Source organism: Gorilla gorilla, chromosome 4 (assembly GCF_029281585.2).
Source record: "Gorilla gorilla gorilla isolate KB3781 chromosome 4, NHGRI_mGorGor1-v2.1_pri, whole genome shotgun sequence".
In the NCBI taxonomy this organism is placed as follows: domain Eukaryota; kingdom Metazoa; phylum Chordata; class Mammalia; order Primates; family Hominidae; genus Gorilla; species Gorilla gorilla.
The window spans coordinates 60,257,209-60,278,434 of NC_073228.2; the positions used below are offsets into that span (position 1 = coordinate 60,257,209).

General features: G+C 37.6%; 1 protein-coding gene across 4 annotated transcripts in view; it reads left to right on the top strand.

The window, feature by feature from the left end:
- The window catches only part of MYO1D (myosin ID), a 384,944-nt gene that overhangs the window by 144,953 nt on the left and 218,765 nt on the right, over positions 1 to 21,226 (top strand). For all 4 annotated transcript variants that reach the window (XR_010133616.1, XM_031011723.3, XM_055388511.2 and 1 more), the window contains exons 15-16: positions 10,193 to 10,359; positions 19,172 to 19,379. Coding sequence is in view for 3 of the 4 variants with exons in the window: in XM_031011723.3 (XP_030867583.1) it covers positions 10,193 to 10,359; positions 19,172 to 19,379 (375 nt within the window). In the remaining variant the exon portion in view is untranslated. The remainder of the gene's footprint in view (positions 1 to 10,192; positions 10,360 to 19,171; positions 19,380 to 21,226) is intronic.

Genomic DNA, 21,226 nt, shown 5'->3' on the forward strand with positions numbered 1-21,226 from the left:
GAGAGAGAACAAGCAACTAGACAATTGATAGAAATAAAAACTAAGTAATTAAAATTAAAAATTCAATGGATAGGTTTAACATCAGTTTACATAAAGCTGAAGAGAAAGTAGTGAAATGAAAATAAGAACTGAAGGATTATCCAGAATTCCACTTAGACTAAGAAATGAAACATATAAAAGAAACATTAAGACACATGGGGGCTGGTGGCTCACACCTGTAATCCCAGCGCTTTGGGAGGCCGAGGCGAGCAGATCACAAGGTCAGGAGATCAAGACCATTCTGGCTAACACAGTGAAACCCTGTCTCTACTAAAAATACAAAAAAATTAGCCGGGTGTGGTGGCATGCACATGTAATCCCAGCTACTCAGAAGGCTGAGGAAGGAGAATCGCTTGAACCCGGGAGGCAGAGGTTGCAGTGAGCCAAAATTGTGCCACTGCACTCCCGCCTGGGCGACAGAGCAAGACTGTCTCTGAAAAAAAAAAAAAAAAAGACACGTGGAGGAGAAAATAAAGTGGTCAAACATGTATCTTATCAGAGTTATAGAAGAGAAAATGGATAGAACAATATTTGAAGACATATTCCTGAGAATTTCAAGAATATTGAAGGACTTAACAGAATCAGGAAGCCCAATGAATCTGAAGTTGGAAAAATTAAAAGAAATCTGCATATAGACACCTAGTAAAATCTAGAACATTAAAGACAAAGAAAATATCTTAAAAGCAGCCAGAGAAAAGACAGATTAGATTCAAAAGTATGACAATTAGGCTGAGAGAAAATAAACGTAAACCAAAATTCTGTACCCAGGGAATACATTTTTTCCAGAACAAAGGCACAATAAAGAATCTTTCTGAAAAACAAAAACCAAAAACAGAGAGTTTATCAACCTCACTTAAGGAGATTCTAAAAGATATTCATCAGACAATAGGAAGAGTATACTAAATGAAACTCTGAAATGCAAAAAGAAAAGAAGAGCAAAGAATTGGTAAATACGTAGATGCATGTAAATGAACTCTGTAAAATAATATTTTGTGGAATGGAAAATACAGATTAGAGTTATCACAGTAACAATTGTATATCAATTAGAAGAGCAGGTAATTGTAATTCCAGTGTTTAAGGTCCTTAGTTCAGAAAAAAATAATAAAAATATTGTTTAACGTTCAACTCTGATGAGTTAAAAATACATGTGAAAATTTTCTAACATAATCATTGAAAATAGTAGAAAATAGAGGTTATAAATTCCAAACTAGTAGAGAAGGAAAAAAAAAAAAAACAGAATAAAAACAAAGAATCCTCCCTGCCCCCAAAACAAAAACATAAAAAAGAAGAAACAAAAGAACATGGGAAAGCTGGATATTTGGTAGAAACAAATATAAATATATTAGTAATTACATTGAATGTAAATGGATAAAAACCAATTCAGATTGAAGAAAAAGAATCCAGATATATGCTATTTATTAGTGACACCCGTATGGAAATAGAACAACTGAAAGTTTATATCAGTTCGACAGTCTGGGATAACCTTTATCCCATTTCAGGGCCTGTAGTAGCTCAGTGTTGGGCTGTCGTCCATTCACCTTTATCTCCCTGGTTTAGCTATTCAGGATTCCAGACCAAACTACAGTCCCTCATCCAAGACCCCAGGTTCTAACTTTGGTACCCAAGTCCCATGAGAGCCAGAAGCTATGTTCAGCCTTATGACTGTCTTTTCCATGTCAACAGTAGCTTCTAAGACAAAAACAACCATGAGGTGTAGGCTCACTCAACTTGATTTTAGTTTTCTGATTTTGGCCAGGTCTTTCCTCACTATCTTATTAGCTCCAAGATGCACTTACCAAAACCTTTTCCCCATATTTTGTCTAGCACTTTTTTTTAGTAACTTCATCAGGAAGATTGATAAGTATTACCTAGTCCTCCATTACCAGAAGTAGACGTCCCTGGCTCCTCACTTTCACAGAGTCCATAGTGCCTTCAGTTCATGACTTGTGTCCCCACCCAGATTATAAATCTTTTGAATCTAGAGAATGGGTTTTGTTAATTTTATGTATTAATACCTAATAAGGTACTAAAACAGATTGTCAGTAAATTATTAAATGAACTTGAATTTGCTATGACTATTTGACAGTGTTCAAAGCAAGTTAAATAGAGGTATATTTAGGTAGTGTAGTCTAGCTAATCTATATACTGATTGGTGTACTTTCACAAATGGTGTTTTTTTCCCCGTAAAATACGTAGGGAGAGACAGGTGAAAAAGTTCAAGAGAATAAGATCACTATTAACTTTTGCAGTTTAACCTTTATAAGATACTCTGAATTTCCCAAATTTAGGATTTCTTAGGCTGAGTCAGTCTGGGTATTTATAAATGAGAGAGGAGGCGGCATTTATAAATTGAGACAGAATGCTGATTAAATATAGAGAAAGTATTCCCACTAGATTCCTTATCCAAAGACTTTTATATCACTAAACAGGATGAAAGGGCTTCCCCCCATTTCTTAGTTGGTTGTTAGTGTCTCATTCAATATTGCCACTTCCTATGCGTAAGCACTCAGTACTGGTAATATTCCATTCAACTGTTTCCTGGTTAATAAAGTTATATTAATACTCTTCATATGATGCCTTATAAGATTGCGTTGCCTACATGATTTTATACATTATTCAGTCCAAAATATTTTCCAAATCACATTGTAATTTCCTTTTTGACCTAAGGTTTAGTTGTTCAGAAGTATTTTTCTTAATTTTCAACATACAGGATTTTCTCATTATCTTTTTGCTCTTGATTTCTAGCTTAGTCTTATTTCATCAGAAGACATACTCTGTGTGGTTTCAATTTTTAGAAATTTGCTAAATTTGCTTTATGTATATGTTTTGTTTGTCTTTAAAAAATAATTTGCAGCCGGGCGCGGTGGCTCACGCCTGTAATCCCAGCACTTTGGGAGTCCAAGGTGGGCAGATCACAAGATCAGGAGTTCAAGACCAGCCTGGCCAACATAGTGAAACCCTGTCTCTACTAAAAGTACAAAAAATTAGCCAGGCATGGTGGTGTGCACCTGTAATCCCAGCTATTCGGGAGGCTGAGGCAGGAGAATCACATGAACCTGGGAGTCCGAGGTTGCAGTGAGCTGAGATCACGCCATTGCACTCCAGCCTGGGTGACGGTGTGAGACTGTCTCAAAAAAAAAAAAAAAAATTGCATTCAATATTCTATACAAGTCCATTAGGTCAAGTTTGCTAATAATAATGTTCAACTTTTCTATTTTCTTCCTGACTTCTTTGTTTTGTAAACATTGAAAGGTGTTTTAAACTCTGCCTTGATTCTGAATTTATCTACTTGTCCTCATTGTACCTTTGATTTTTTGTGTAAATATTTAGAGAATTTGTTAGGCTCATTCAAGTTAGAACAGTTATATCTTCCTGGTGTTTGAGTCATTTATCATTATGAAACATCTCTATTTCCATATTGCTTTTTGCCTTGAAATCTGCTTTGCATGAATAATATAGCTATGCCAGCTTTTCTTTTGGCTAGAGTTTGCATGGTATATCTTTTTCATCCTTTTACTTTCAATCTTTCTATATCCTTATGTTTCAAGTGTGTCTCTCATAAGTAGCATATAGTTAGCTTTGATTTTTTTAATCCAGTCCGACAATTTTTGTCTTTTGAATAAATCATTTAGTTCATTTACTTTTAATATAGTGTGTGTTGCATTTAAATCAGGCATCTTGTTAATGCTTCTATTTGACTCTTCTGTATTTCTTTTTTTCTATATTTCTTTTAGATTGATTATTGTGGGAGAAAGGTAAACAAAACTTTATTCCTTCCCCTTGACAGCTTAACCTCAGTTAAATTTCTAGCTCTGTTCCTCTGGCAACCTAGTAAGACATGTATCACTTAACAACATTACTTATGGTCAGAATTATCCCTGTCAGTAAATTGCATCTGTCTTGGGAGAATGATGTCTGGTGGGTTTGATATACTTTGGGTTTGCCTGAGCTCAGTGACTCTTGTATTAGGTCTGTCCTTTGCTGGACCCTGGAAGCTATGTCTTCTGAGCTGTTCTAAGTGATATTTGGTCCTGTGGGGCATGAGGCTTTTAAGCCAAGTTCACCTCACACACATGTCCAATGTGTATCTCATCTCCTTACACCTAAGCTGTCACTTGACTGCTGTGTGGACTGCTCCAAGGACACTGATGCTACCTGCTAGCAAACCGTGTTCTTGGCCTTTTGAAGAGATTGGTGCCAAATGTGGCCTATGAGTATTCTGAGTCAAAATGTTTAGTTAGACCTAAGATCATACTCTTTCCCCTCCACTGGTGTTGCAAGTATTTTTTATCATTTTATTTATTCTCTTTATTATTTTGGAAGATTTACTTAAATACTGTTATAGTGGTTACTTGACTTATTGCAATATCATTCTTGAATATAAAAATCTAATGTTATTTGGTACTTTTGCCTCCTTCCTAGAAAATGCAAGGCCAATTTAATTCCATTTACCTTCCTCCTAACTTGTATGCTATTTTGGTCATGTATTTTAATTATATACCAAAATAATATGCATGTATTTTAATTATATACCAAAATATATTTGGTCATGTATTTTAATTATATACCAAAATAACATGCATATACATTTTTAAAGCCAGTAAGACATTATTATATCTATTTAGATATAAATATATTTATTATATTAGATATAGATGTTGTATCTATATTATCTGTATCTATATTACCTATAGCTATTTATAACTATATTATCTATATTATCCAATATCTATATCTATTATATATATTATAGCTATTAGATGATATAGATATAATATATATCTATTTAGATTGTAATTTACATCTATTATATCTATTTATTCACTTGTTTATCTTTTTTTCTCTTCCTATTTTTTTAAAATATATCATGGTTTTATTTTGCCAAGTTACTCATGAAAAGCATGACTTTTTTTCTTTTTCTTTTTTTTTTTTGAGACAGGGTCTCACTCTGTCACCCAGACTGGAGTGCATTGGCATGATCTCAGCTCACTGCAACCTCCACCTCCTGGGTTCAAGCAATTCCTGTGCCTCAGCCTCCCAAGTAGCTGGGACTACAGGTGCACGCCACCACACCCGGTTAATTTTTGTATTTTTTGGTAGAGATGGGGTTTCACCATGTTGGCCAGGCTGGTCTCAAACCCCTGACCTCAACTTATCTGCCCACCTTGGCCTCCCAAAGTGCTGGGATTACAGGCGTGAGCCACTGCACCCAACCCCTATATTGTTGACCTTCCATCTGGGATCATTTTCTTCTGCCTTAACCTCACTCTATTATATTTGAAATCTGAGGATGACAAATGTTGTTTTTGTTTACCAAAAAAATTTCTATACTGTTTTCATTCTTGAAGAATATTTTTGCTCAGTGTAAAATTCTACGTTAGCAGTGTCTTTTGGCACTTCAAAGATAATGTTCCTTTGTCTTCTGGATTTCATAGTTTCTTTTGAGAAGTTAGCTGTCAGTCTGTCTCTTTGTTGCTCCTTAAGGTAATCTTTTTTTTCCCTCTGGCTGCTTTGATTTTCAGAAGTTTCACTATGATGTGCTTAGGTGTAGATTTTTTTAAAAATACGCTTGTAGTTTGTAGAATCTCTTCAGTTTGTAGCTCCCCTTTTTTTTTTTATCAGTTTTAGCAAGTTCTTTTCAAATATTTCTTCTGTCCCTTCTGTCTCCTCTCCTTTAGAACTCCATCTCACTGTATCTTCTATACCTCTTAGCCTCCCATCTTTATTTTCCATCTTTTTATCTATCCATGCTTCATTCCAGAAAATTTCTTCTCACCTAACTTCTAGTACATTCATTTTTTTTTTTCTTCAACTATTTCTTTTTTTTTTTTCTTTAAGATGGAGTCTTGCTCTATTGCCCAGGCTGGAGTGCAGTGGCGTGATCTCAGCTCACTGCAAACTCTGCCTCCCAGGTTCAAGACATTCTCCTGCCTCAGCCTCCTGAGTGAACTGGGATTACAGGAGCGTGCCACCATGCCCAGCTAATTTTTTGTATTTTTAGTAGAAACGGGGTTTCACCATGTTGGCCAGGCTGGTCTCAAACTCCTGACCTCAAGTGATCCACCCGCCTTGGCCTCCTAAAGGGCTGGGATTACAGGCATGAGCCACCACACCTGGCCTTCTTCACCTACTTCTAATCTACTCTTGTACTGATCCACTGAGTTCTTAATTTCCTTTATTATATTTTTCAGTTCTAGGTTTCCATTTGGCTTGGTTCTTTTTCATAGTTTCTGGTTCTATACAAAATTCTCATTATTGTCTTTTGTCACCTTGAACATGGTAAGCATAGTTATTTTAATATCTCTATCTGATAACTCCAGTGTCTGGATACCTGCAGGTTCGTTTATTTTTTTATTTTGTTTTGCTGTTTCTAATTCCAGTTTACTTGGCTACTTACATGTCTGGTTACTTTTTATTTTGTTCCAAATATTATATTTGCAAAATTATCTGCAGAAATAATTGGAGGCCCAAGTTTATGTGATTTTTCTTCAGGGAAGAGTTAATTTTGCTTCTTTTAGTTACCTAAGAACAATAGTATTCCAAATCAGCTATTCCAATTTCAAGGACTTAGGTGATTCAAAGCTGAATTATGGGCTCTGTAAAGGACTGCCTCCTTCTAATTCATCCTTATTCCTGTTGGTGGGATCCTAACCCAAAGTGAGAGGGGTTTACCTGTGTCACTTTTCAGGCCTTACTCGCTAATCTTTGTCCCACTAGGCCCATGAAGCTGCCAGAATCACTACTCAGAGCCCATCTACCTTCTCTGGAACTGGCAAATTTCCCCAGGAAAAAAAGGCAGCCTCAAACCTGGGTTCTCCTCCACGGTTTTCTTCCTCTCCTGGATTCTGACCCAGTAAATTCTCCACTGTCTTGTTAGATCTCCCATGTCTTCAGGCAAACGTTTTGTTTATTTTGTTTACCTATTCTAGTTAACCCTCAGCACGGGTGTCAGTTTAAATTACCTAGTCTGTCATTACTCAAAGAAAGCCCCCGTATCTTCATTTCATAAATTAGCTAATTAGTTCCAGAGAGAATTTACAGCCAAGACTCAAGTGTTCTGATTTTGTACAATGCTTATTCTGTTACACTAGTGCCAAACATGCAGATAAATCTGGTAGCATTTTGGCATTTACTGTGCTCAGTGCACTTTTCTTGGTTTATTCACCAAAAAGTAAAGGCATTCTATTCCAGCAAACTAGTAGAAAATCCGTAAGTAAACAGTGCCTCCTCCCGACTTCCCCATCCTATTAAGTTTTTTAAAAAACTTACTATAAGCCATTTTTTAAAGTGAGCTACAGTTGTTCCCCCAATATAGATGCTCCACTTGAAAATCATTACAGATTTAGTGAACGTTTGATCACCCATCACTATTTTTAAAGTAGGATTCTGCTTGTGCTTTATAATAAAATATACCAAAATTTAATATCTAATGAAAGGGTTGGTATTCCAGAATAGGGAAGAAGTGTAAGTTATCTATCAATCCATAACAAATCACTGTAAAATATAGTGCTTAAAATAATGGTTCTTTGTCATGATTCAGGGGTTGACTGGGCAGTTCTGCTGGGCTCACCAAGCAGCTGCAGTCAGCTGGGGCTAGATAGGCTAAGATGAGCTCACTCAAATGGCGTGCCTGGATGACTGAGCATCTTTTCTTCACGTAGTCTTTAATCCCGGGCTTCTTCACATGGTAGAAGTGGTCCAAGAGGGCAGACCCTCTCGAGGATGGGCTTCCAGAAGTAACCCAGTGTTGCTTCTGCTGCATTCTACTGGTTAAAGCATGTCACAGGCCAAGCCAGATTCGAGAAGTGGTGTAGAGACTCCACCTCTTACTGGGAGGTGGTGCAAGATATTGAGGTCATGTTTTTCGTTCTGCTACAGATGACAAGATGAAAAAGGGCAGGTGTACTAGGCAGAATAATGGCCTCTGCATAGCAACAGCAACTCTCTAACATCAGCTAAGTGTCCTACAATTCAATTCAGTTCTTACACTAACTACCCAGAGTTAGCATTAATCTAAAAAATTAAAGGACAGGGTCCCTAATAAGACTCTTCTTTACTTCAGACACCAGCTGCAAGTGAGGTCCACAGAACACCTGCCCTTATATATAACTTGGGTATAAATTTGAGGATTCCCATGACCCCCCTCTTCAGGTTTGATAATTCACTAGAATGATTCACAGAACTCGGGTCCAAGCGCAGGAGCTTCTGTCCCCCTGGAATCAGGGTGCACCACCCTCTGAGTACATCCATGTGTTCACCAACCAAGAAGCCGTTGTGAGGCTCAGTGTCCTGAGGTTTTGTTTTTTTTGTTTTATCAGTGTTTCATCACAAAGGCATGACTGACTAAATCTTTGGTCACATAATTAAGCTTAGTCTTTAGTCCCCCTAACCTGCCCAGAGGTCAGGCAGCTGTAAGTTCCAGCACATGACGGAGTTTTCTGGTGACCAGCTCCCATCCTGAAGCTATCTAGACGCCCAGCTATGAGTCACCTCATTATCATAACTAAGGCACTCCTGTCACTGAAGAAATTTCATAAGTTTTTGAAGCGCTATGCCAGAAACCAGGAACAAAGGCTGGTAGATAATATTTTTTATTCTTACTATTACTATACCATAGTCATCCCAGTTGTCCACATCCTAATCCCCAGAACCTATGAACGTGATATGTGCTGTGGTAAGGTGGAATTAAGGTTGCAGATGGAGATAAGGCTACTAATAAATGGGCCTGAAAATAAGGGCTTATCCTCCATTACCCAAGTGAGCCCAGTGCTATCACGAGTCCTTCAGTGGGAAGGAGGGAAGCAGAAAAGTCAGAACGAAGAGGTGACATCATAAAAGAGTCAACTGGCCATTGCTGGCTTTGAAGATGGAAGGGGGCCACCAGCCAAGGAATGTGGGCAGCCTCCAGAAGCTGGAAAATATGAGAAAATGGGTTTTCTTCTGGAGCTCCCCAAAACACCAACCCTGCTGACACATTGACTTTTGACTCAGTTAAACCTATTTCAGACTTCTGACCTCCAGAAATGTGAGATAATAAAACTGTGTTGTTTTAATATACTAGATTTATGATAATCTGCTATAGCAGCAATAGGAAACTACTACAGCAGGGCCTAGAAAAAGGCAAAAAATGGCATTACCTTTCACCATGTAGGACAGCATGATAAATGTACTATCGGAGTTTCTTTTTTTAGGTGTTGAAAACTGTTATTCTGTTCAAAATGCAAGTAAATTTACATCCTTCAAATCTCTCCTACTTCTTAAATTATTTACTACCCGTTTCTACTTCTAGCCCTCAGCGGAGCTCAAAACTGCCTAATTTAACTACAGAGTATTCTGTATCTTAATCAAAGTGCATCTGTGTGTGTCTGATAGATAACAGATTCAGAGAAGAAAAAGAAATTCTTTACACTTGTAGGATACATTTGACCTCATTGATTCATCCAGTGATAATTTATTCATTATCTTCAGTGTACCAGGATCTATGCCAAGCATGGTTTTATATTTAAAAGGGGTTATGATCTAATATGTAGTATAAAACTTAATTGGCACAGAGGGAAGGATTGCTAGCTGAGCTCCTTCATAGAATCAGTGATGCCTGTAGGTGGTTTTGGAACTTCTCTACTTACCCGTGAAGTTTAATCTCTTTTCCAAAAGTACAAACTAATGCAATAATATTAATGATGGCTGACACTTAAGGAGCACTTACTATATACCAGAGCTGTCCGTCCCTATCATTCCTTACATAATATTAACATTAACAAAGAATGTCCTTTTACGTTCTCCATCCATTTTCATCGTTAGCTGCTGCCTTTTTCTATTGAATTACTCCTTCAGCTGCTTTAACCTTGTTTTCATAACTACACAGAAACTCGATCTTTACGTCTCTGTTATTTACTTCCTAGTTTTATCCCTTTTCTACTATTCCTAATAAACCCTAAAACATAATTAAACAAAAATTTGGCTGAATGCATGAGAACTTCTAACCTTGAATTGAAGGAGAAAGGAAGAATAACTACTTTATTCACAAGTGTATGCCTGAGAAATTAGAGGCACTGAGCTTAACTTGACACAATTAACACTAATTACATGTCAGTGTCCCTAGCTGGGAAATTTTCTCCAGTGAAACTTAACATTTGCTGATTTATTTCTTTAGGAACCATATTACGTTCGTTGCATCAAACCCAATGACAAGAAATCTCCACAGATATTTGATGATGAACGCTGCCGGCACCAAGTAGAATATCTTGGACTACTGGAAAATGTGAGAGTGCGTCGGGCAGGATTTGCCTTCCGCCAGACATACGAGAAGTTTCTTCACAGGTGAGAATAGACTCGTCAGAGAGGCCTAGTTCACTGAGAATAAGGGAGTCCTCCCCGTACAATAGTGCATCAGCACATATTAGGCAATCTATAAATATTTGTTGGGTGAACAAAAGAGCTGAGGAAATTACAAATATGAAAGACTTTCCCAGTTTCAACATGAGTCCCTGAATTCATGGTTTATGGACCATGAAAAAGTTTCAGCCTTTTGGGAGGAAATACTGGCATCATAGCATAGCAGAAAGAGCACTGATCTGAAATCACATTGTGGGTGGAATTCTGATTATGCCACTTACTTGCTGCTTGATCATGGGCCAGAAATTTAACTTCTATGACCCTGTTTTTGCATCTGTGAAATAAGTAAAATAGCATTTCATAGGACTGTTATGAGAAATTAACCTAAGTAAAAAGCCTAGATTCCTGGTACATCATAGCTATTTAATTAATGCTGCCTATCATTACTGGTGTCAGTAATTATCATAATAATAAAATATTAAGGAGTTAAGCATGGAGGACCTGAAATCAGTCTGCCTGGTTTGATTCCTGGCTCTGTCATTTTTCAGTTGTGTGACTTTGGACAAATTTACATACCCTTTTCATGCCTGTTTCCTCATGTGTAAAATGGGGATAATAATAATAACTACCTTGAAGCATTGCTAGAGGGTTAAATAAGATAATATATACAAAGCACTTGGAATAGTAGTACCTCCGTATAGTAATCACTCAATAAGTGTAATATATTGTTGCTATTGTTAATTTATTGTTCATAATGTTGCTTAATGATACCATGTCATATAAAAAAAGATAATGATAATTGATAACTTGGAATCACAAGAATACTTTAAATTCCATCTGTTTTAAAACATTTATTGAACATTTTCTATAATCTCGACTATAGATTTCCCCCAAAAAATGAATAAATATAAATTTACATAAAATATAGATAAGAAAAATGCAGAAAATTAAAATACTTTAGATTAGTTGGTCAAAAAAGAGTCTCTAAGGAGCTGACAATGACAGGAAGCAGCCAGCCATACAAAGATCAGAGCAAAGAGAAGGTGGGGCAGAGGGAACAGCCAGGGAAAAGGCTCTATTGTGGTAGTAAGTGAGGCATTTTAGATGCCAAATGTAGTCCATTGTGGTTGGAGGACACTGACAGGACAGTGGTGTGAGATGAGATCAGAGAGATGGACAAGAGCCAAATCATGTCGAACTTTGTAATCAGACTAAACTATTTAGATTTTGGCTAGGCGTGATTTAAAAAACAAAGAAAGAAACAAAACCATTGGTGGATTTTAAGCATGGAATTACATAACCTTATGGATGTCTTAAAGGAATCACTGTGGCTACCGTGTGAATAGAAGGTAAGGAGATGTTGGCCAGGCGCAGTGGCTCACATCTGTAATCCCAGCACTTTGGGAGGCTGAGGTGGGCAGATCATGAGGTCAGGAGATCTAGACCATCCTGGCTAACAAGGTGAAACCCCATCTCTACTAAAAATACAAAAAATTAGCTGGGCGTGGTGGCGGGCGCCTGTAGTCCCAGCTACTCGGGGAGGCTGAGGCAGGAGAATGGCCTGAACCTGGGAGGCGGAGCTTGCAGTGAGCCAAGATCATGCCACTGCACTCCAGCCTGGGCGACAGAGCGAGACTCCGTCTCAAAAAAAAAAAAGGGGGGCAAGGAGATGTTTAAGGATGCTATTGCAGGAGTCCAGGAAACAGGGCTTGATGATAGTGCCTTCAGTAAGGGACTATTATAGATATGAGAGCAGTGGACAGATTTGGGATATGTTTGAGGGATAAAGTTGACAAGACTCTCTCATGGATTGGATATGATGAAACAGGAATAAAGAGGAATGAAGGATGAAAATTATATTTTGGCTTGAGCATCTAGGTAAGCGCAGTACCATTTGCTGAGATAAAATTGGGTAAAATAATTTTGAGGAACAGGATGTGGAACAGGAGTAAATATGGAATCAAGATTATTCTCTTGACTATGTTAACTTCGACACATCTCTATGTTCACTTTGAAATGCCTACTAAATATCTAGGCAGAAATATTAAGCCATTAGACTTTCATACCTGGAGTTCTGGAAAGAAGTTTAGGCTGCAAATAAGAGATTTTGGAGTCACTGGTAACATAGATTGCATAGAAAGTCTCGGGACTGGATAGTGAAGAGGAGGAGGTCCATGATAATGTTTAGATTTGTGGTCTGGCATGAAAGAACCAGCAAAGATAAGAGAAGCAGCAACCAATAAGGTAGAAGAAAAACCAGAAGAGGATTATGTCACAGAAGCCAAGAGAAGATGGCTTTTTTTTTCTTTTTTTGACAGGGTCTTGCTCTGTCACCCAAGCTGGAGTACAGTGGCGCCATCTCAGCTCACTGCAGCTCCACCTCCCAGGTTCAAGCGATTCTCCCACCCCAGCCTCCCAAATAGCTGGGATTACAGGGGCGCGTCACCACACCCAGCTAATTTTTTTTTCATTTTTAATAGAGACAAGAGTTTCACCATGTTGGCCAGGCTGGTCTCAACCTCCTGACCTCAGGTGATCCACCCGCCTCAGCCTCCCAAAGTGCTGGGATTATAGGCATGAGCCACCACGCCGAGCCAGAAGATGGCATTTTAAGAAGAAAAGTGTAGCAACTTTATGCTGCCCTTTATATGAAGTTCAAGAGCAGGCAAAACTAATTTATGGTGATAGAAATCAGAATAGTGGTTAGCTATTTGTATGGCAGACTAGAAAGCAGAATGGGGGAGCTCTCTGAGATGATATATCTTGATCGGGGTGTCGGTTTCATGAGTATACACATTTGTCAGAACTTACTGAATTATATACTTAAGTGTGTATATTTTAGTATATGTAAATTTGATCACAATTTTTAAAATGTTTTTTAAAAACTAAACTTTTTTAAAAAGTAAATTAGTGGGCCAGAGGATCAAGCTGAAGTCTTGTTCCAGATCTCATCACAAAGAAGAAAAGATGGGAAGTATTAAACAAAGGTCTAGCCGCATGTAAGGTTGATCCAGGAGCAGCAAAACCCATGTAACAGAAGGACTAGAGGAAAGAACACCAAGAATAGGGGAGAGGCATATTCGAACAGCGGCCAGGGATTTGCATGAACTGAAAAAAGACGAATCTTCAGATTAAAAGGATACACTGATTGTCAAGCATAAGAATTTTTTAAAAACTTAAAAATACATTTGTTCACTTTTAGAATGTTAAAGAAAAATACTTATAGCTCCCAAGAAAAAAAGACAAACTGCCTTTGGGGAGTGAGAATAACGCTGACATCTGGTTCCTCATGAACATTTGATCAAGTAGACGAAGGAGCAAAATGCCTTCACAGTGTAAGGAAAGGGCTTTCATGCCTAGAGTTGTATTCTGTGTCAAAATACCATTCAAGAGTGTGAGTAAAATAAACAGCATTTTCTAGCATACCTAGTTTGAGAAAGTTTATTATTCATAGACCCTCTGAAAAATCTTCTAGAGGATGTACTTCAGCAAAAAGAAAGGTGAATGCAGAAAGGAAACGTGGCAAGATATATGCAAAAAAGCAACATTGAGCAAAGAAATCTGTCAAACTTTTTGTTAAATCTAAACAAGTACTGATTGTAAGGGTGAGGAAGAAGTCTTTAGTGATAATCTGGAACAAAAATTAAAATGGGAGTGAGAAGTAGAGATAATTAAAGATTTTTGTCCTATTTATGGAAAGGATATTATAGACCGTGATTAACTAGACAGGAAAAGAATTATGTGTTGAAATTTTCAAGTGAGTTATAATAATAGTTGTGAATATTTTGAAATGTTTACTGGGTGTACTAGATACTGATTTAAACATTTCACATGTAGGAAGTCACTGGAACTGACAACCACTTGAGGAGTATACATTATTCCCCTTTTATGTGGCTCATCCAGTGATGATGAGAGAAAAGATAATATTTTCTACAGTGAATTTTTGCTTTTAGATTCTGCAGATTTTTTGCAAGTAGTTTAGGTTTGAACCTGAATTTTTGGTTGTGACTTTTCTTCATTTTCATTTATTTTACTGAGAAAAGAGAGAAGGATTTAAAACATGCTGATAACCTTAAAAGCTACTAAAGTCCTTTAGGGAGGTAAAACTCATTGTCAGAAAGCAGATGAGTTCAACTTTTTAATTAGCAAGTTCAGATTGCTGGTTTGCCAGAGAACCAGGGTCATGCACTTTGCTGGCATGAAAGAAGGCAGAGTGCCTCTCGCCTGCCATGGGAGCTGAGCAGTGGGGCTGTAGGATAGCAATCCAGTTTCTGAAGCGTGCCTGAAACAAACAACACAAGCACTACCCATATGATGACCCAGATGTAGACCCCTACTATAGTTTGGTGTAACGAATTTGAGAGGTTTCTGATTTCACTTTTTTTCATGTGACATTGTTTGGTATTACCTCTGTCTTTATATTAAAACTTTTTGTTTGGCTTTGATCTCTGCCCCCATCTAGCAAGTGAGTAGGCTTTAAATGATTTCTTTTCATTCATTCTGCAAATATCTATTGCCTCATAGTATGGCAGGCAACATGATAGGCACATGGTATATAATGGGGAACAAAACAAAGTCCCTGCCTTCATATTAGCCACAGACTAGGGAGGGGGACTGACATTAAGCAGATAAACCCACAAATCAGTATGATTACAAGTTGTGATAAATCATGTGAGAAAAGAATAAATAAAACTAGTTGCCTTAGAGAGAATATTGGGGGTAGGGGGTTTGTTGATATACAAAGATCAAGAAAAGACTAAAGGATGAGAAGGAGCCAGACTTTCAAGGACTAGATAAAATGCATTCCGGGCAGTGGGAACAGCATGTGCAAAGACCCTGAAGTAGGAAGGAGGCAACCGCATTACAGAACCCCAAAGAAGTCAATATGATTGATGGATAGCGAGGAAGGAAAGCAGCCAAAGACAAAAATGATTTCAAGCTTTTTAGAAAACTACTCTGACTGATGTATGCAGAATGGATTGGAAAGGAAATGGAAAACAATTTAGGAGTCTGTTGTAAACTAGAAGGTGGCTTGCCTTTGAATTGAAGCAATAAAGATGAGGAGAATTGTTAAATATATTTTGGAGGTAGAGTCAATAGAACTTGATGATGGATTAGAAATCATGATAGGGCAGGGAAAGAATAAAAATATTTTCAGGATCCTGGCTTTAGTAACTGGGTAGATTGAGGTAGGAAAGACTGAAGGAGTAATTAAGATGCCTTCAAGACCTGTATAGACATTGGATATATAAATCTGAAGCTCATAACTGAGGGCTAGACTAGGGATAACACACAAATTGAAAATATATGTTTATATTTTATATACTTATAAAATATATGTATTTTTGTTTTTACATTTGGAATGTTTTATTAAAAGTAAGTGGACTAGATGAGGTAATGTGGGGAGAGAATACATAGAGAGAAGTCCAGGTCTTAGGCTTGGGACACGCCTGCATTTGGGGGTATAGTAGTAGCCAGAGTAGCCAGAAAATCAGATTGACAAGATATATCCAGAGAGGCAGAAGGGAGAGCATGCTGTCATGGAATCTAAGAAAAGAGATATGTCAAGAAGAAGGAAGTAATTAACTGTAATTAGGGAGTAATTAACAGATGCTTCCTACATATCTACTATCTTAACAAGAAATATGAAAAGCCCTGTGAATGATTTATATTCCTTTGGGTATATACCCAGTAAGGGGATTGCTGGGTCAAATGGTATTTCCGGTTCGAAATCTTTGAGGAATCACCACACTGTCTTCCACAATGGTTGAACTAATTTACATTCCCACCAATAGTATAAAAGTGTTCCTGTTTCTCTGCAACCTTGCCAGCATTTGTTGTTTCTTGACTTTTTACTAATTGCCATTCTGACTGGCGTGAGATGGTATCTCATTGTGGTTTTGATTTGCATTTCTCTAATGATCAGTGATGTTGAGCTATTTTTCATATGTTGGCCGCATGTATGTCTTTTTTTGAGAAGTGTCTGTTTATATCCTTTGCCCACTTTTTAATGGGGTTGTTTGATTTTTTTCTTATACATTTGCTTAATTTCCTTTTAGATTCTGGATATTAGTCCTTTATCAGATGGATAGATTGCAAAAATTTTCTCCCATTCTGTAAGTTGTCTGTTCGCTCTGATGATAATTTCATTTGTTGTGTAGAAGCTCTTTAGTTTAATTTGTCATTTTTGCTTTTTTTGCAATTGCTTTTGGTGATTTCATCATGAAGTCTTTGCCCATGCCTATATCCTGAATGGTATTGCCTAGATTTTCTTCTGGGGTTTTTATGGTTTTGGGTTTTACATTTAAGTCTTTAATCCACCTTGAGTTAGTTTTTGTATAAGGTGTAAGGAAGGGATCCAATTTCAATTTTCTGCATATGGCTAGCCAGTTCTCCCAGCATCATTTATTAAATAGGGAATCCTTTCCCCATTGCTTGTTTTTGTGGATACATGCACAGGTATGTTCATTGCAGCACTATTCACAATAGCAAAGACATGGAATCAACCCAAATGCCCATCAATGATAGACTAGATAAAGAAAATGTGGCACATACACACCATGGAATACTATGCAGCCATAAAAAGGAAAGAGGTAATGCCCTTTGCAGGGACATGGATGGAGCTGGAAGCCACTATCCTCAGCAGACTAACAGAGGAACAGAAAACCAAACCGCACATGTTCTCACTTGTAAGTGGGAGCTGAACAATGAGAACACGTGGACATATGGGGGTGAATAACACACACTGGGGCCTGTTGGAGTGGGGGTGGGAGAATGGAGATCATCAGGAAGAATAGCTAATGGATGCTGGGCTTAATACCTAGGTAATGGGTTGATTTGTACAGCAAACCACCATGGCACACATTTGCCTATGTAACAAACCTGCACATCCTACACATGTACCTCAGAACTTAAAAAATAAAATAATTATTAAAAAAAAAAAAGACATATGAGAAAACTTTAAAGATTCATGTAAGGCACAAAGCAGACTAGATCAAGTGGGAAAACATCTCTTGTTCTTGAATAGGACAACTCAACACCATATAAAAATTAATGGATTCGCTGAGTGCAGTGGCTCTTGCCTATAATCCCAGCATTTTGAGAGGCCAAGGCGGGCAGATCACTTGAGGTCAGAAGTTCAAGACCAGCCTGGCCAACATGGTAAAACCCCATCTCTACTGTTAACACAAAAATTAGCTGGGCGTGGTAGTTGCCTGTAATCCCAACTGCTCAGGAGGCTGAGGCAGGAGATTCGCTTGGACCAGGAGGCGGGGGTTACAGTGAGCTGAGATCGCACCACTGCACTCATAGATAGAGCGAGACTCTGTGTCAAAATAATAATAATAATAATAATGTATTTAATGTTCCAACTCACTAAAACTGTCAAGGGTGCTTTGGGTCTTTAAAAATTGTTTATTCACTGAATTCTGGTTTTTTTGCCTGGAACTATAAAACTTGATTCTGAAGTTCATGTGGAAAAATATGTGCGCCAGAATAACTAGAAAGACCTTTAAAAAAGAAAAGAATTAGGAAAAACATTAAAATGTACTTGTATCCTCTATAATTAAAACCATGTGGTAGTGATGCACAGATGGACAGACACAGCAATGAAACAGACCAGAAAGTCCAGAAATAAACTGAAGCACATATGATAAAGGCAGCATGTTAGTCACAGAGGGGAAAGATGGACTTTTTAATAGTGTTGGAACAGCTAGACAGCCATTTGTTAAAAGATAAAATTAGATCCATACCTCACACCATATACCAAAAAACCCTCTAAATGATCAGAAATCTAAATGTGAAAAATGAAAACATACAAGTACTAGAAGAAAACATAAATGCATTACTCTATAACCCAAGTGAAGAAAGCCTTTCATACAATGACTTAAAATTTAGATGTAATATAAGAAAAAAACTAAATTTGACTACATGTGTTAAACAACTTTGCATGGTGGAAAAAGCTCTGTGATAGACAGCCTTCTAAGATGCCCTCCACCTCCTGGTATCCATGCCCTGTGTAATCCCCTTCCTGTGAGTGTAGGCTAGACCTAGTGATTTGCTTCTGACAAAGTAGAATATGGCAAAAGTGATAGGATGTCACTTTTGAGATTAGACCACAAAAGACTGTGACTCTGTGACTTCTGTCTTGTTCACACTCGCACTCATGAAGCAAGCCACTGTGTGGTGAGCTGTCTTAATGAGAGGCCCACATGGCAAGGAGCTGTTGACTGCTCGTATGTAGAAATGCAATTAATTTTTGTGTGTTGCTCTTATGTGCAGCAACACTGCTTAATTTTCTTTTAGTTATAATAGTTTTTTTATCTAGAGACCTGCTTGATTTCCTTTGAGGAAAGTTACATTATACATAAGTAGTATCCATTTTGTTTTTCTGTCAGTCATTTACCAATTATGTCTTGGTCTCACTATGTAGACTAGACCTCCAGAGCAACGCCGAGCAGGACCGATGACAGAGCCACCCTTCTCTTGTATCTGTTTGTAAAAAGAATGTTTCTAAGGTTACCCCTTTATGAACAATATTTGCCATAGGATTTTGGCAAATAGACTGTATGAGCTTGAGGAAGTCCCTTCTATACCTAGTTTAGTAAGAGTTGTTATCTTAAAGTGTTTTATTTTACTGAAGCCTTTTTTTTTGCATACCTTATGAGGCTAATGAAATTCTATTGATAGTTTGCTAAGATTTGGTTTTCTATGAGGTGTCTTGCATTTTATTGAATAGTTTTCTATTGAGATGACCATATGATTTTCTCCCTTAACCCTGTTTCTTTTTTTCATCCAGGTATAAGATGATCTCTGAGTTCACCTGGCCCAACCATGACCTTCCTTCAGACAAAGAGGCTGTCAAGAAACTGATTGAACGGTGTGGTTTTCAGGATGATGTAGCTTATGGGAAGACCAAAATTTTCATTCGAACACCCCGAACATTGTTTACCTTGGAAGAACTCCGTGCCCAGATGCTCATAAGGATTGTCCTCTTTCTACAAAAGGTAATTTTATATTTTATATATAAGGATAAGATTTTGCTTTTAAGTTCTTAAAAATTTGTTGCATATTTTCTTTAATTCAAGAAATATTCCTGGAAGATATGTTGTTTTGTGTCTATGCATATCTTAAAATGTTTTCTGTTGCCTTCACACATGGAAAACTTACTTGGTTGCCCCAGTTCAAATTTATTTTTGCCCAAGTTCAAAATTATTTTATCTTCAAAACTCTGAAGATATTTTGTTTTTAAAGTTGGAGAGATGTCTGAACCAGTCTTTCTGTCCTTTACTGTTAACTGTATTTTTTCCTTCAGCTTAAATGCATAAAGTACTTTTTTTCCCCCCCAAGACGGAGTCTCACTCTGTCACCTAGGCTGGAGTGCAGTGGCACAATCTTGGCTTACTGCCACCTCCACCTCCAGGGTTCAAGTGATTCTCTTGCCTCAGCCTCCCGAGTAGCTGGGATTACAGGCGCACACCACCACACCTGGCTAATTTTTGTGTTTTTAGTAGAGATGGGGTTTCACCATGTTGGTCAGGCTGGTCTCGAACTCGTGACCTCGTGATCTGCCCACTTCGGCCTCTCAAAGTGCTGGGATTACAGGCGTGAGCCACCACGCCTGGCTGCGTAAAGGACTTTTAAATCTTGTAAGTAAAAAATGTTGCCAACATGTTTGAAATTGCCTCCTTCACCTATCATTACCCACTCACCACCACTTGACCTCAGTGCTGACTCAATGCTCGTTAGTTGATGGTGCTGTACCTGTCATCATTGGTCTGTGCAAGGCCCCTTCTCATTTCATTCACTAATTCATGTATTTCTTTTTATCCCCCATACCCTTTCCCATATCTTCCATATGAACTAAAATAATGCAAAAAATTGTAGGGCTATGTGAAAAATCATATACCTCTGTGAGGATGTCCTTGGGATATATACCTAGGTGAAAAGTTGCTGGGTCATAGGGCATGTGTATACCTAATTGATATAAATAGTGCCAGGTTGTCTTGCATGAGCCAGTTTGCACCGCCAACAGCTGTATAGGAGGGTTACTATGTGCCATATCCCTACCAGTATATTCCAGCTACCTAAATTTTGTCAGAGTAATAGATAGAATGATATCTCATTGTTGTTTTACTTTGTATTTCTCTGATTACCTTTGAGTTTGATTATCTCATTAAATGCTTCTTTGCTTGCTGTGTTTTCCTGTAAACTGTCTATTCATATTCTTTGTTTTTCTACTCCAGCTGGTACTTTCTTGTTGAGTAGCAGAAATGCCTTCAATATTCCAAACATTAACCTCTTATTTACCTTAGATGTTATATATTCTCCTATTCTGTAAGCATTCTAATGAACTTTATCCATAAGATGCTTTGTGGACCGCATTCTTAATTTTGACATAATCAAAGTCTTCAATATTTTGCCTTATAGTTAGTGATTTGGAATTTTCTTTAAGAAGACTTTTCATGTCTCTCAGTCACAAAGATATTCTGTATTTTCTTCTATGAACTGTATGGTTTTACCTTTCACATTTAGGTCTTTAATTCATTTAGAATCCACCTTCATACATGGTTTTATATAGGAAACTAGTTTTATTTTTCTCCATATGGTGAGAAAGTTTTCTCAGTATCATCTACTAAGCAGTCTGCCCTTTTCCCATTGATTTGCAGTGCCACTTTTATTATATATTAAGTTCCTGTATGTAGATAGGGAATAGTTTTATTCACACTTACACACACATCCTGTCCCTGTGTGCTCTATTCTGTTCCATTTTTCTATTTGCCTGTTTTTGCACTAATGCAACACAGCTTTTATTATATATATTAGTGTATTAGAGGGTTAGTTTATCTTTTCT